General features: G+C 39.5%; 1 protein-coding gene across 1 annotated transcript in view; it reads left to right on the forward strand.

Moving 5' to 3' along the window:
• IMPG2 (interphotoreceptor matrix proteoglycan 2) overlaps nt 1-11,392 on the forward strand; it is a gene marked incomplete at both ends in the record, with an annotated part of 49,760 nt that extends 38,368 nt beyond the window's left edge. Inside the window, 7 exons of the mRNA XM_079539102.1 lie at nt 2,254-2,578; nt 3,150-4,918; nt 5,872-6,091; nt 7,264-7,474; nt 9,895-10,083; nt 10,271-10,469; nt 11,309-11,392. Coding sequence (XP_079395228.1) covers nt 2,254-2,578; nt 3,150-4,918; nt 5,872-6,091; nt 7,264-7,474; nt 9,895-10,083; nt 10,271-10,469; nt 11,309-11,392 — 2,997 coding nt within the window. The remainder of the gene's footprint in view (nt 1-2,253; nt 2,579-3,149; nt 4,919-5,871; nt 6,092-7,263; nt 7,475-9,894; nt 10,084-10,270; nt 10,470-11,308) is intronic.
• Between the last annotated feature and the right edge of the window lie 4,666 nt (nt 11,393-16,058).

Here is a 16,058-nt window from a genome sequence, read left to right on the forward strand (position 1 = left end):
GAAACTCATAAACTGCTTAAACAATAAACAAGGCTGAAATGATTGGTCAAATATTTGCACAGATATCAAACCGTTGAGTTTCAAGTAGATAATATTACGTAGAACTGTTACCTATGAAAAAGAATTCAGCTATTATTTTTTGTGGCTGATCTGGGAATGAGTTGGATTTGTGTAATCGTACTGTGTCATGACATAATGTGGGACTATCATTACTTCATCTTATTGCTAGCAGATGGCACCAACTAATCATTAATTCCTTTATTTGACCTTTTACAAATCTCTTTAAAAATGAAGAAAAAAACAAGTCTAGGTTTTGAAACCTGTATTTTCTTGTTATTTCAGTTGAGTTACAACAGGTAGAATGCATTGGTTTATTGAGCACAATGTCTTTCTGGCAGCAGAAAATGGAAAATCAGGGAGGGTGTTCTATGTTTGCAGTCATCTGTCATATTTGTAAGCCTTTCAAGACATTAGCAAAAAAAAAAGAACTTGCCAATATGATATTAAACTTGTTAATATAATATATAGCACTGTAACAAGAATCTTTGAATAATGTTCGTTGTCATAGGAACATCTATCCACATTAAAATAAACGATGAAGTGCAATTTCTGGCAACGAAATACTCAACATAAAAATGTATTGAGCAGCTATTGCTGGTAGTCCTTTTTCATTCTTTATGGAATTTATATGTGTAATTTGTTTCTAATCTTGCACAGTAACTTTTTTTTTCATGGGTTTATTTATAATAGTCAATTTTGCCAAATAAGATAATTGCTGGAGCACATGTCTCTCTGGTGTATATACTTTTCAACTGATAGTTACCATATACGTTCAAAAATATGAGAAGGCTGGGTGGCACAAGTGCATATAAAAACCATGGTCAATTCTGGTAGACAAATAATTAGATAAAAATACATTCACTGCTTTATTTCTAAAGTGTTCAAATATAGTTTGAAGGAAGATGAAAATTTAATTCAGCTGCATCTCAACCAGGAGTGTAATTCCAAGACTGAGAAGTATTTAGACTTCATTCATGTCAGAAGGAGATTAGAAGGAGATTAGAAGACAGAAATGTTTAAATAGTTTTTGTTTTGTTTTGTTTTTTTGTACTGTCATGTTTATTACCAAAACCCTTGTATGCTGTCCACTCAACTTTACTAATCACTATCAGTAATTAACTGTAAGTTCTACTTTCTTCATTTGGAAGTTTGTGATATCTTAAGATGTTTTTTTTTTGGTCAATTTCTGACTTATTGCACAGCATTCATACTGGGACAGGTATCCATGCAAAGCAGTAACTCCTGAGTTTAGGCAGGGAGCTTACTTTTGTAGCTTTGATTAAATTAGTTAATTTCCCTTTTTCTTTTTTTTTTTTTTTTCCAATATGATTTCCTCATGAGACACTGTGGGAGTGGATTAATCTTCAAAGATAAAATGTGCTCAGTATTCTAACTGTAAACCAAATAATAACTGGGGTGTGGTCTTACAAGTAAATTGTGTGCAAATTGGAGGCTTAAAAACAAATTCTTTTCCCACAGTTCATGTAATTGGCAAATTCATTTTGTGTATTCCTTGTTCATCATTACTGTTGATAGTTTTCTTTCCACATTGGCATCTCAGCTTTGTGAGTGATGTTATTCAAAGTTCTAAGTGCTCTTGGTTACATTATGATCACATTTCCCTCCCGAGTTCTCAGAGCCACAAATCAAAAGACAGTAATAAACAACCGTAGGGCACATGTACAGTTAAATTCAGTTTCTAAACTGGTTTTATACTAGCAACTATAATATTATAATTAATGTAATGATTATGGAGCTGATGAATAATAGCTGCTTGGACCTCTTCATTTCTTAGAAAGGATAACAATATTGTGTGTATTTATCTTTGATTTAAATAGAAATGGACAGTTCATTTTTTTTCAGTAGGGAAAAGGAAAGGACACAGTGGGTATAGACTGTAAATCTCTGAATACCATTGCCTGAAGCTGCTCCTGAAGAATTGGAATGACTTCTTTCCCTTTTTAGTGGATGTGATTGGACACAAAATATGTGTCACGAGGACATGCATTTTACATGTACATTGGAAGTTATTAGCAAAAATTATGTTTGCAAATCCTTCTCCTGCTGTTTTGCACTACTTCCTCACAAAGGCAAAAGTACCAGATTTTGCTCCTGGTTAACACCCCTTCATATATTCAGCCAGTATGGGCAGCCAATACTACCCCTGTAATAGAGGTTATGGTTTTGTTTCAGGATAACACTTTTTCAGCTGAACGGCCTTCAGCAGATGAATCAACTGTCAGCAATACCTTGCCCTTTGACTTCACCAAGCCAGATTCCACTTTAGATAGCGAAGAGTCCAACGACAATGAAATCCGACCAAGACCAGAAAGCTTGGACTCTGAGGTCAGTTTGATACCTGAAGCTCCACTTTCTTCAGAGGCTGACATCACATCTTTGCCAGATGGGCTGAATTTAGGGGATGGGAATCAGACTCCTGCTTTGGTCACTGCACCAGGGATAGAGCATGATTCTCTGGACTCTCTGGAATGGCTTTCAGCCCCTGATTCTTCAGATGGTAAGTTCATTGACTGAAGTTTAAGTTTCTATATCAGTGTTTCTGGATATTCACTAAACATATAGTTTACCAAAATGACTTTTCAGAAAGGTCTATACATTGGATATATTCCTCTGATTGTTTTTACCTTTACTGTGTACGTGTATCCAAGAACAAGACACTCTGATAACTTGCCTGTAACAGCTGATAATGCCTGTTTATCCCTCCAGCAAATTGTGTGTGCAAGATACTTCTTTAACTGAGTAGAACTATTTTCATATGGAGCGTGTTTGGGTGATTCCATGCAAAGATTATTGATCTCGGAAACAGAGATAGTTATCAGATAGTCTACTAAGGACATGCTACACAGTAACTGCTTTATTGAGTATTCTACAGTCTTGATTTGACTCATGGAATATCAGAATGAAAAGTGGAGAGGTCAAGAGGCCTTTAGACTTCATGTCAAGATCAGTATATATCACAGGAAACATAATGAATGCTTATCTACAGACAACAAAATGAACCATATTTTACTTTTTTTTTTTTTTAATGTATAAACAAAAACTAATTGGAAGCTCATTTTTATTTTTAGAGTTTGAAGATACTGGACTATCTAATGACTTTCTTCTGCCTTCAAGTCCCCCTTCTCACCTTACGCCTAAAGAACCTCCATCTACAGATGATTATATAGCTCCCTTGCTTTCTGCACCAACAGTGGCCTCCTCATCAGTCCTGGAGACCGATACAAAAAGAACAGTGACTGCTGAGAAGAAAGAAGTAACTCAGGGTAGTCCTGCAGACAGTAGCAGTGCAGATTCTTTGTTGCACGAGTCTGTGGAAGAAAGTCCTTTTCCTTTAGAACGTGAAAATGATATTTATCTTGGAGATAGAATTATGTTTGATGATGGATCTGGTTCAGCTTTTGATGGTTCAGGAAAAGGAATGGAACCAAGTATTTGGCCTTGGGATGTGGCAACACTGGAACCAGTTTTCTACCCTGGTCCTGATAGCTGGCTTGATGGTGATAATGATTCTTTGTTAATTAGAACTGATGATATTCCCGAAGGTCTGATCTTAGATTATATTCTTAACTCTAGGAATAAATTAGATGATGATCCTTCCAAAGATGAGAATGAAGGTGTGGCCAATATAAAAGAAAATTTCCTTGATGAGTCTGAAATATTGGTCTTTCCAGAAACTACAACTCAGCAGGTACCTCTGCTACAGACAGGAGAGCCATCATCTGTGGAGCCATCTACACAGACGGAAACGCTGAGCGTGGATGATTCTTCTTTTGTTAAACCGCCCTTTGTTTTGGAGCCATCAGAGGACTATTCCTTTGCAGACCTGCCAACTGGAGAAGATCCTTTCTTACCACACAGTACAAGTTTGTCTGTTGAAGATAGTCTCCTTACATCTACAGTAACTCTTGGTATGGAGGATAGTCTCCTTACGTCTACTGTAGCCCTTAGTGTAGAACAACCAGAAGAGTACAGTGTAGATCAGGAGATCATTTCTGAGGCAGTTGAAGATCAAATTGAAGGCAGGCCAACAGCAGAAGAATTATTCACAGCAGGGCAGTCAAATGTAGCTGAAGCTGCTACAATAGGTTACTTGGACAAAAGCTCTTTAGAAACTGTTCTGACTGCGAAATCCTTTGAGGTAAGCACTGATAGTTCCGTGGAAGAGCATCAAATCCTAGATTCATCATTGGCAGACAGAGACATTGGATTAGCAATAAAGAAGCCAGTTGATGTTTGGCCTACTGACAGAGTACTAGAGAAGACATTAGATCAAACAGTGCAATCAGCAATTCCAACTGCAGCTCGAGTTTCAACTGCAGTTCCTTCTTTAATAGATCAAGCCACTGCTCTAGATGGCTTTGCTGGGCAGGATGGTACAGAACATGTCACACGTGTTTCCATGAGTATCAGCACCATTCTGAAGTCCTATGTAACTGTAACAGCAGGCACTGTTGAGCTTCCATCTCATCTCCCTCCCATGGCATCCACAGTATCATCATCTGTGGTTACCTCAGCAAAGTTGGGAGATGAAACAACAAGAGTCCTGGATGTTTCAGTGGACCGGGATCATGTGAGCATGGTCAGCTTTTCTCCAGAGCCAAGTGAGGAGGCACAGAGCATGACTGACAGTCGCATGGAGCCAACTACCCATGCCCATTCCACAGAGATGGCCGGTGTGGCTTGGCCCACGCATGAAAATCACAATAGCACTCCTGTTCCATCACGAGCTTTAGTTGTGTTTTTCAGTCTTCGGGTTACCAATATGATGTTTTCAGAAGACCTGTTCAATAAGAATTCCCCTGAATATAAAGCATTAGAGCAACGATTCTTGGAACTGGTAAGTGTAATTTCTGTGCTAAATATCAATTTCCATAGATAGAAATTGTTGGTAGGAGTTGGTCTGCTCTCCTTTGCAGAGAGTAACTCAAGACTGGTGTTTCCAGATGTTATATGTGTCCCTCTCCAGGAAAATGCTATCTGGAAATATGAAGGGGGGAGTGGGGGGTGGAGGTGGGACGGGGAGGGTAGGGCATTTTCAGTTTTGTTTTATTTTCACTTTTTAGTCAGTCAGCAGTCTCTCTAAATCTAATGATCTCATTATCTTAATTTTCTAGTGATACTGGCCAGATGCTCTGCTGGTGTCAGTAGATGCAGCGCATGTAGCTTAATTCAGTAAAACGTTTCCTTAAATTGCTTGTGGTATGCTCTGGGTTTAGTCTATGGGGAGGGAAGAAGTAAATACATTGGCACTGTTGATAGCCTTTCTGCAACTCATTCAATCCATCCCAAGTAAGAGGTAGTTTAGGGAAATGCAATGTTTGTAAATGGACTGTTCTCCTAAATAGTCAGTGGCTGGCAAAGCCTCATAGAAGAAATACAGGAACAATTATCAAATTTTAACCTGGAAATTCTCTTCTCCTGAGTATAATGAATATTTTTCTATGGGAGATGGAAGGTGTAAAGGAGAGAGATAGAAAAGGATAACATGCTTGAGGGAAATACCCTTTGAAATGACATGTATATGTGTTGGGCAAGAGAGAGCTCCATGTACGCCCATACAAGTGTGTATCTAAACTGTAGATTAGGAGCTGTCTACAGATTGATATTAGGTGTGAAGAACTCAGGATCCTGGCAAGATCCCAGTATGGGCCTCAGTCAGGAACAGTTTTAATACCCTTGCCATGGGATTTGGATAAACTAATTCAAACTCCCACTGTCTGATGTGATACCAACTGACTTGAGTATAGATTCAAGGATTCAGCTTTTCTGTCACTGTCTCTTATGTTGCAGCTGGTGCCATACCTTCAGTCAAATCTAACAGGCTTCCAGAATCTGGAAATCCTGAACTTCAGAAATGGCAGCATTGTGGTGAACAGTCGAATGAAGTTTGCCAAACCTGTGCCTCGAAACGTCACCAATGCTGTGTATATGATCCTGGAAGACTTCTGCAACACTGCGTATCACACCATGAACCTGGCCATTGATAAATACTCTCTGGATGTGGAATCAGGTAAAAATGGCAGGGAAGTAAGTTTTGAAGCAAGGGATTCTGCTTTAACAACCTATTTAGGATCCTAACAGTTCAGAGATTTCCCAGTGCTTTTCACAAGTTGGGCTTTTCTAAAGCTCAGGTCAGACTTTCACAGAGTTTTAATAAACAAAAGTCTGTTATGGGACTAAAGAGAGGAACAACGAAATGGGACCCAGATTGAACAAACAGTATGGAGCCCATATAGAAATATGGGATTCAAAGTGGCTTGCATAATTGTCATTGCACTTTCATTGAGGAGTTAGAGGAGGACTGGTCAGCAGGAACAGTGGTGCCCATCTCTATTGTGCTGACTTTCACATGTGGTTTGAATTTCTCCACATGGCTACCACCATGAGTGGTACCCAGTTAACTAGCCAGGTAACCACAGTTTAACTGTGAGGTATCTACATGGAAAATAGTTGCTGACTTACTCTAATACTCAGAGTTTGATTGCAGTATGATGTCTGGCCCTTAGTCCATTTGTGATATAGGGAACTTTCTTTCTGTCCAAGTTAGCCAGTAGTGTATCATAAAAGCAACCTGGAAATAGTTCCTGTGTTAAACAACACTGCTGACAAATGGCAGCTGTGCTTCTGAGGAAGTTCTGCTATAAAGGCAGTCTTTTCACATGAAAAATCTTGTGATATTGATATTAAATTTAATGCCAGCCCTCTTAAGCTTGATATGCAACACATCAGATATACAACAGGCTTGTGTTCCTTGAGACAAAGGCACTTCACAGGTAGGGACTGAGTGCCTGAAGTCCCCTTTCCCTTCTCTGTGTGCTGCCTATATTTTCTGTGACAAGAAGTACTGGAGATCAGCTGTGTTTTACTCATTTGCAAAATGCAGTTCCAGCAGAGAGAGAACATCTGAGGTCGTGTTCCAGTAAGAAAAAGAACACTTCTTATACTTGTCTTTTCAGTTGGCTTGCTGGGTGGTCTTAGCCATACCACTTATGTGCACTGTGCAGAGGAATGCTTCCTTGTGTTTGTTCACCTTAGCAGAGCCCTTTGAAACTCAGGAAAGATGCTTGCTGCATTTTGGCAGATTATTTTAACTAAGAAGTCATTTGAGAAAATGGCAACAGTGCTCTGCTTTAGGTAATGTTCTCTTCTATTACTAATATTTTCTGCTTTTGGTGTTCCCAGGAGAGCAAGCAGATCCCTGCAAGTTCCAGGCCTGCAACGAGTTCTCTGAATGCTTAGTGAATCGCTGGAGTGGGGAAGCTGAGTGTGTCTGCAATCCTGGCTACCTGAGCATCGACGGGCTGCCCTGCAATAGCATTTGTGATCTGCAACCCAACTTCTGCCTGAATGATGGCAAGTGCGACATCAGCCCTGGGCAAGGGGCCATATGTAGGTAGGTCATCTTCTGTTTGATGCACGTGCATTCCTCTGTCCTTGGGATTCCATGAAATGCATGCAAAATTCCCTACGATAATGTGTAACACGTGAGATGCTAGTGATTATCAATCGTAACACTGTTGAGTGGAGGTCCCAGTTTTAATGTTACTTTTCAAAAATGAGACAGTAACAAATTTCTTTAATAGAACAGAAATGCCAGGAAGTAAAGCTATCTACAAAAAATAGTAGCAGTGGCGTATATTGAGTTGTTCACTTCACTTTCTTTGAATTTGAGGACAGAATTTATCTCCAGAAGTTTCTCTAGTAGCAAAGTGTTAGATAATGTCATAAAACATTTTAGTTGACTCCAGTACAAAAATCCAGATTTGAAAGGCATCCTCGTTTAGCATAGATACATTAAATACAGTGCTCTTTCTTAAGAAAAAGGTCCCATAAGGAAAGAAAGCATTGCTAATTTGGGAAAAATAATGTGTGCTTCATATGACACATCAAGACATATGCCTCAGATCATTTTTTTTGCTTTTTAAGGTTCAGATGTCTTTAAACAGATGTTTGTGTTTCACAGGTAACTGAAATAGTGCAAGGTACTGATAAATATGCCCTCTGATACTGCACTATTTTTTTCCCTGTTTATCGTAATAATCTGTTTTTAATAACTAATTAATTATACCTATCAACAAAAGGTAGAATTAATTAAAACAATGCGATAGCTATAACTACTTACATTAGTTATTATTTGTTATATAGTTACTTACATTAGTATAACTACTCATATTAGTTCACATGATTTTATTTTAATAAGGCTTGCTTAGAACATTAAGAAAATTAATTAATCTTAGGGGCTTAGCAGCTAACAAGAGAAACAATAAAATGTTTTTTGTTTTTTGTTTTTTTTTTTATGATATGAAAATAGTTACTTTCACGGATGTGTATAGTGGTATAAATTTTATCATATTTGTATAATAGTGCTAACAGGAACCACATGTGCTTTGGCCAGTACTTACAAAGACGTTTTCAAAAAAGTTGAAGTATCAGTTACTGCTTTTAGAAACTATTTCAGATATTTAGGTCAAAAGACTTAATTTACTGATGTTTTCTATTAATGAGGCTCACTGCTGTGAGTGGCTGTAATTCCTTGAGATTTTAGAACAAAATGTCCCAAAAACATGCGATGTAATATATTTTGTTTTTACTGGTAGATTTTAAGTAAGTGTGTATATTTTAGAAGTCTGTATTACCTAAAGATTTCATATTCCAAAGCACAGCAAAGCAGAAATTATGAATGCTGATTAAGGAAGCAATTCCAAAGATTCATTCTTGGGAGCAAGCTTCTTTCTAGTCATTTCTTTTATGTATTTACCTAACTGTTGTAGTTTACACACTATGAGCATTTTTCTCATTTAACACACATTCATGTGTATTTGCATTGCAATAGCATTAAAAGATTGTTTTCTACCTTTGCAGTGTTTGATACATTACCTGCAAGGCTCTATCAGTGCATGAGTTTTTATTTAATCTAGATACTTCATAGAATCATAGAATCACAAGGTTGGAAACGACCTACAAGATCATCTAGTCCAACTGTCTCCTCATCACCATTGCCACCACAAGCACTAAACTACATCACGCAGCACGTCATCCAGACGCCTCTTGAACACTGCCAGGAACGGCGACTCCACCACCTCCCTGGGCAGCCATTCCAGTGTCCACTCTCTGAGAGAAAAAGTTCTTCCTTATGTCTAATCTAAACCTCCTCTGATACAACTTGCGGCCATTGCCCCGTGTCCTGCTCATTGCCTGGGAGAAGAGGCCAAATCCCTCTTCACCACAACCTCCCTTCAGGAAGTTGTAGAGTGCAGTGAGGTCTCCCCTGAGCCTCCTCTTCTCCAGACTGAACAATCCCAGCTCCCTCAGCCGCTCCTCATAAGACTTGTGCTCCAGACCCCTCACCAGTTTCGTTGCCCTTCTCTGGGCACACTCCAGGACCTCATCATCTTTCCTGTAGTGAGGAGCCCAAAACTGAACACAGTGCTCAAGGTGCGGCCTCACCAGTGCTGAGTAGAGGGGGCTGATCACCTCCCTGCTCCTGCTGGTCACACTATTTCTAATGCAGGCCAGCATGCCGTTGGCCCTCGTGGCCACTTCAGTTGTACCACATCACAGGATGCTCTAAATAGCAAGTTTGCCACCACAAATGCATTATCCTTTTCTTATTCTACCTATCTTCACTCAATTCAGCGATACCAAATGGCTGTTGCCAATAACAATAAAAAGTTGGTGCTCAAACTTGTGAAGGCATTTACTGTTGAGGTAAATTAACTGAGGATACATCACAAGAAGAAATTAAATACATTTATATCAATCAAAGTTGCAGCTTTTATTGGTGTTTAATTTCCCAGCATTTCTTTTTTGCAGGTGTCGTGTAGGAGAGAACTGGTGGTACAGAGGGGAGCACTGTGAAGAATATGTGTCTGAGCCACTGGTCGTGGGTATTGCCATTGCTTCTGTGGCAGGATTCCTTCTGGTGGCATCTGCTGTTATCTTCTTCTTGGCAAGGACCCTTCGAGACCAGTACACAAAGAGCGACACCGAGGACTCACAGGGGTATGTGGCACCATCTAATGTTACAAAGCTCATCTGCCACAATAAGGATAATTCCATCATAAGTCTTGTGTCGTGCAGCTGACCAGCAGCAGGGTTTATGCGCACCTCCAAGTGCCAGGCTTCCTTAGTCTGTCTGCTGCCGTTCTGGGCTGCAGAGAAGCTCACTGTTTGTTCATTGCTCCCCCAGGCAGGGTGACAGCCTCTCGTCCATTGAGAACGCAGTTAAATACAACCCCATGTATGAAAGTGATACGACTGGCTACAGCCATTATTATCGCAGATACCCTCAGCTAACGTCCTACAGTTCTACCAGTGCAGAGACATCCACCGACTACAGCAGTGAAGAGATAAGGCACATTTATGAAAACAGTGAGCTTACTAAGGAGGTAAATGACCTTGTTTTCATAATGCCATCAAAAGATCTTGTGAAAAATAAGCTTATTGAACAATTGCAATTTGAGGCCTCAGTCTTTCTCAAGAATCTGTGCTCTAGATAGATAAGTCACAACTCTGACTGCTGCAACTATTAAAAAGGAGAGAGCAAGCAGGGAAAGAAATCCTTCCTATCAGGTATACAGACAGGAATGTGTGTGTTCTGACTTGTAATGAATTTCACGTGATAAAAGAGCTGAATGCTTAAGTAACTGCACAAGGGCTGCAGTGGTTTGCTTTAGTGCTAGACATGGCCTTTAGCTTTTGATGCCAACTGACATGCAGGAATCATTGCTGTAAAAATCTGGAACTGCCTGGCCTTTAATACAGGATTCTTAAAGCTTAGTTCTTAGTATAACCTGCAAGTTAGATTATACTGTCCTACCTTGTTGTATAGATGGTATCCAGGATTCACTGAAGAGGAGACTGGATTTACACCCAGGAGCAAGCCACAGATTCTTAAGCAATTGTGAGAGGTGTGAATCCAGCCTGTAGCCAGAGTTGTGGGGAAAGTATCCATGAGAAAGAAATGGTTCTGTTCAAGCCAGTTGAAATGTCACATTCTATCCAAACCCTGGTTTTAACAGTAAAATATGACTAGATTCCAAAACTGAAGTGCTCCACTTTTAAAAATAGCACAAAGAAGAATTTTAGCCCTGGACTGTCCAATTTCAAGGTCTCCTCATTGAAACAGCAAAGGATATGAGTTTTATTTTCCAAGAAAAAGAAATAAACAGTTTCAGTTGTACTTTAATTTCTGTTATGTACCTAAAATTTCTTTTTTGTATTCTAGGAAATTCAGGACAGAATTCGAATTATAGAGCTCTACGCTAAGGACCGTCAGTTTGCAGAGTTTGTTAGGCAGCATCAAATGTGAGTGAAATATCTTGTCTGCATAATTCCTTTGATGTTTTTTCATGTAACCTTTACTACATTACTATATTTTTCATAAGATGGGCCTGGAAATACTGGACTTAACTAGATACTAAACTACTAAACTAACTACTTAACTAGAAGTTAAGATATCAGTACTTTCTGAAGAAGCTCAATGCTTTTTAAGTACTTAATTTAATCACTGTCACAAGTAGGCAGTTAGGTTAAAAAGTGGTGAAGAGGAATCCTGCAGTTAATGGGTGTCAGAGAAGCACTGACATCAACTTGATTCTGAAAGCACAAATAGAACCTTCCTGACTCTTTTAGCATAGGTACTGCTGCTACCTGTTTATTTAGAAGAGAAATTTTTTAAAGCATGTTAGTTCATCTCAATTTTGCAAGACTTGACTTGGCAGCTAACCCAGCAGGTCACTAGTGCAGTGCTATCATCTGATATTGTGGGCATGTTACCAGAATAGAAGGTATACAGTTCTGAACAGTTAACCAAGCTGAGTTGTGTGCTTTGATGAAAGTCAAGAATGGGAAAGGCTACCAAGGAATTAAGTGTTGGCATTCGGTCTCCTACAAACTGTATTATCACTATAGCAATAAGAAAATCACAGATATCTCTGTTCACTTAAAAGATTCTGAAGTGCGGTTCCTTGGGATCGGGTTAAAAACAGCTACAGTAGCACAACCCCTGTATTCCAAAGACCTCAACTACAGTTTTGTTTTGTTTCTTAATTGAAAATAACTGCAGTTCACATTTTTCCATGTCACTTGTTCATATTTTCATCTTGAGACAGATCAGCTTCTAAATTTTCCACAGCTGGAAAGTAGAAAGGGCTGTCTCATATAAGCCTTGAATCCAAAGCTTGAAAGAGAAAGAGACTAACTTAATCATTGCTTCTCTGTTTTTCATTTCAGGAAGCTGCTTTAAGAAAAAAAAAAAAGAAATCAGTAGAGAGCACGTGGGAGATAAAGACTACCTTGTTGCCATAGCAATGGGCTCAGATGTAACTGCAAAGTTACTTATAGTCTTAACATTGCATGGATGGATACAGGTGTTTTCTAAATGAATGGCTGAAATGTACAGATGTCTGTTTATCTCAATTACCTCTGGCTTCTCTGCATAAAGTGACATTTTTAAGAAGTGATCAGAAGTGGCAGAGGTTATGAAAGTTCATTTTTCATTAACTCTGAAATGGACAGTGGTAATTTGTATACCAAGGCAAAAAAAAAATCTCCTCAGAAAAGAGAAGATACGTTCACAGACTAAAAATAAAAGGCACCTTTAAAATCCTGTCTGGCATTTATCCCCTCACTGGAATCTACTGTAGTGAATTCACAAGTACAAGGTGCTAGTGGAAAGAATGTGGTTTGCACGTGAATGGTTTGTAGGAGAGAAGCGCAGTGATAGAAGGGTGTTAGCATTATTTTAAAGCATTCCCAGCATAAACACAAAAGTAACCTCATCGGAAAAGATGTTATTTTACACAACTGCCTGATTAAACTTTTGTCACCTGGCATTAGCAAAACATCACAGTGCTGAGGCTGCAGCCCTCTGAAACGCTCTCTCCACACAGTAAGTGTCACTGCTGGCTTGCAGTGGCCACATCTGGTACCAGAGCACAACAGGGCACTTCTGCAATACAGTGTTATAATGTCATGATGGGTGGCACTCCAGCTGTTCCTGAAAGACACATGAGCAGGGACACAGAAGGTCTTCTATAATACAAATGTTGTGTAAAAGTTAAGTGACCAACATTGACTTTTTTGTACATAGACAATTTGTTGTTAAGATGCATTGTTTATTTGTTGTGTATTTCCTTACCAGCTTATTTTCAGAATGGATTTGATTGCTGAAATAGAAAGATGAGTAGGTTAATGACAAAATACTACAGTGATGTTTGTGCCCATCTTTTTTAAAATCATAGTTAGTATTTACTCAGTGTTGAATTCAGCCAAATATTGGTTACATCTTCTTTTCTGAACAGAGCAATACTGACCCACCATGAACTGTGTTTCAAAATCAAGCTGTGGTATTTATATGCATACATATTTGCTGAATGGCAATAGTTTCTTAGGGGGAAGGTAAAAAGCCAGACTCGTCTCAGCCAGGGCAGTCTTTCTCCAGCAGAAGCAGCTCTCCTGAAGCATTTTAGAGCAACTGAATAGATATGGGACCTTACAAGGTACAGAAACTGCATTTTATCTTGAAATTCTAAAGAGAGCTTTGACCACCTGTTAAAGTATGTGGGAGCTCTGGTTAGACACAACATTTGTGTTGCTAAGGCACTAACACTGCAGTCAGGGCTAGGGCACTAACAGTCTACAGTAGCTTCTACCTGCAAACAAGTCCAAGATGCTTGGATGCTTGTTGTCTTTACAAAGGTAATTGTAGCTTTCTGTCCACGTGCCAACAGCCACACGATACTTTTGCAAGTTCAGTGTTAGTGAGAATTACTTACTTGACTACAGGCTGATTTATCTAAGCAAGTAAAGATTTCAGTACAATTTCTCTATGTGTTCTGGAGAACCTTGCTGGATCACTTCCATGGTATCTTTTTGCCTTGAGGGGCAGCAAATAGCAGAGCCAAAAATCTGTCAAAGAAAGGTTTACAGAAATCACTGTAAGCCCAAATAATACAAAGCAGTGGAATACGGTACAGATTAATACTGTTGTGACCAGGTGTTAGAAGACAGAGGTCACACAGTGTGACCCAGTCCTCTCAGGGCAGCTGGGATCAGGTACGTCTTAATGATGCTCAACTACCTGCTGGACAACTCTTGGTATTTCAGTGTATATACTGTGTTTCTTTCCTGTTTGTGTGTGTGTGTGTACCTATAAGCATAATGATATTTTCACTACAATAAAATACAATTTCCAAAATGCTTTTTCTAGAAAATTGATGTGGAGACTGTGAGTTTGGCATAAAGAAACGACGTATCTTAGCCATGAGGAGTTGTGCACACAGTGGCAGGAAGTTTGGTGTTTGACTTCTTTTAAGACTGATTTGGTTAAGCTGTTGAGCTCATTGCTAGCACAAGTGCTGACATCATTCTTTATCACTTGCAGGGTTATATTCTCAAAATTCATGCTGCAAAACATGTAATGAAGGGCTTTGCTTTCTACTATTATCTTTGCTCATTATAAAGCGGTGTTTGGCTCTAATTAAAGAACCAAAACATGTTACTGAGGGGATCTTGATGTCTTAACAAAAACAAAGGACCCCTCCTCCTTCAGGCCTCCTCTCATGAACTCTGATGATGCATCTCATAATATGTCATGAAGAACCTAATGAACTGTCTTGTTTTAAAGAGTTTCCCAATCAAAGGCAGAGACAAAACGCTAATATCCTCATAAAAACAAGCCAAGCTCTGTATAAAAATCTATTAGTACTTGCTATTAATTAACACAAAATTTTTTACTTGCAGAAAGTAAAAAAGCACAGGTCTGAACATTGGGTTAATTTAAGAGCACACATAAAGACAGTTTTTGTTTGCTGATCACGGGCAGGTCCATCAGCTTGTGCTGACCATCCATAGCCCTCAGGCTTGAAACAGATCGAACATGGCCCTTCACAACACTGCCAGCTGCCCCCTCACATAGGCCCTCAAACAGTAGCCACACATTTCAGACTTGCAAAAAGCACTGGGGGTAAACTTAGCCTTTACATCAAGCCTGTCACTCACATCCCTGATCAGGCTTGCAGGAGTGGGTCCTTGATGGGAGAGGCAGAGCAAGGAGCAGGAGAGAACTCCAAACTCTCCCCAACCCTGCATCTGTGAGCAGCAGAGATGCGAAGGTGTTACAGCTGCACAGCAGGGACAGGCATCTCCTCCTGGTAAAGCAAAAACTCAATGCCAGTGTATCTGTAAGCACTCTAGGACAGACACAGACTGACTTTGCACAGCCTGTGGAATCCAACAGAGTGTTGTCATTCTTTAAGTATTGGTAGTTATGCACAGCAATTTCCTGGTGCTTTCTGGTTACTCAAAGTGTGCTACAGCACCAGCAGCAGTTCTGCCTTATCTTTCCACTGCTTGATTTGGTTTGGGATCAGCAGGCTGATGTTCTACATAATATGCATCCGCTTGCTTTTGTTTCTCAAATGAAAAAAAAAAATAAAAATCCAAAGCTGTTTCTGAGACAGGAAAGGCATTTTTTATATCCATCATTCTAAGCTGGGAAATTTTGTTTTTGCCACATTCAACGCTAGCTGGCTCTCCTGCTCCAGTTTATGAATGACTCCAGGAATTTCAGCTCACTTCCCATCCTTTCGGGCTCTCCCTTGCTGCTTGTCACCCTCCCTCCCTGCCGCTTCACCTCTGCACTTCGCAGTGGGAAATACTTCTGCAGCAGGCAGCTCTGGCTGGGGGATGACAGTAGGTTGTAGGACAGAAAGTGACAGCTTGCCTGAGGTGTTGCTGCTGTTCAGGAACAGCTGAACACCATTTCCAAATCTGTGTGTTTAGTTTTCAATTCAACATGAAGACAGATTTCAAACCTTTCTCTTTCAGGATGAAAAATGCCCCCCAGTGCTGGAATTTTCTGAAAAGAAGGCCAATTTATTTTTTGAAAAATCAAATTTGCTGTCAGCACGTCTAATGATTATGTTAATGTATTTATTAAATATGTATGTCACAGTCATCTACAACTGAAGACT

The sequence above is a fragment of the Tetrao urogallus genome (assembly GCF_951394365.1).
Source record: "Tetrao urogallus genome assembly, chromosome: 1".
NCBI classification, from domain to species: domain Eukaryota; kingdom Metazoa; phylum Chordata; class Aves; order Galliformes; family Phasianidae; genus Tetrao; species Tetrao urogallus.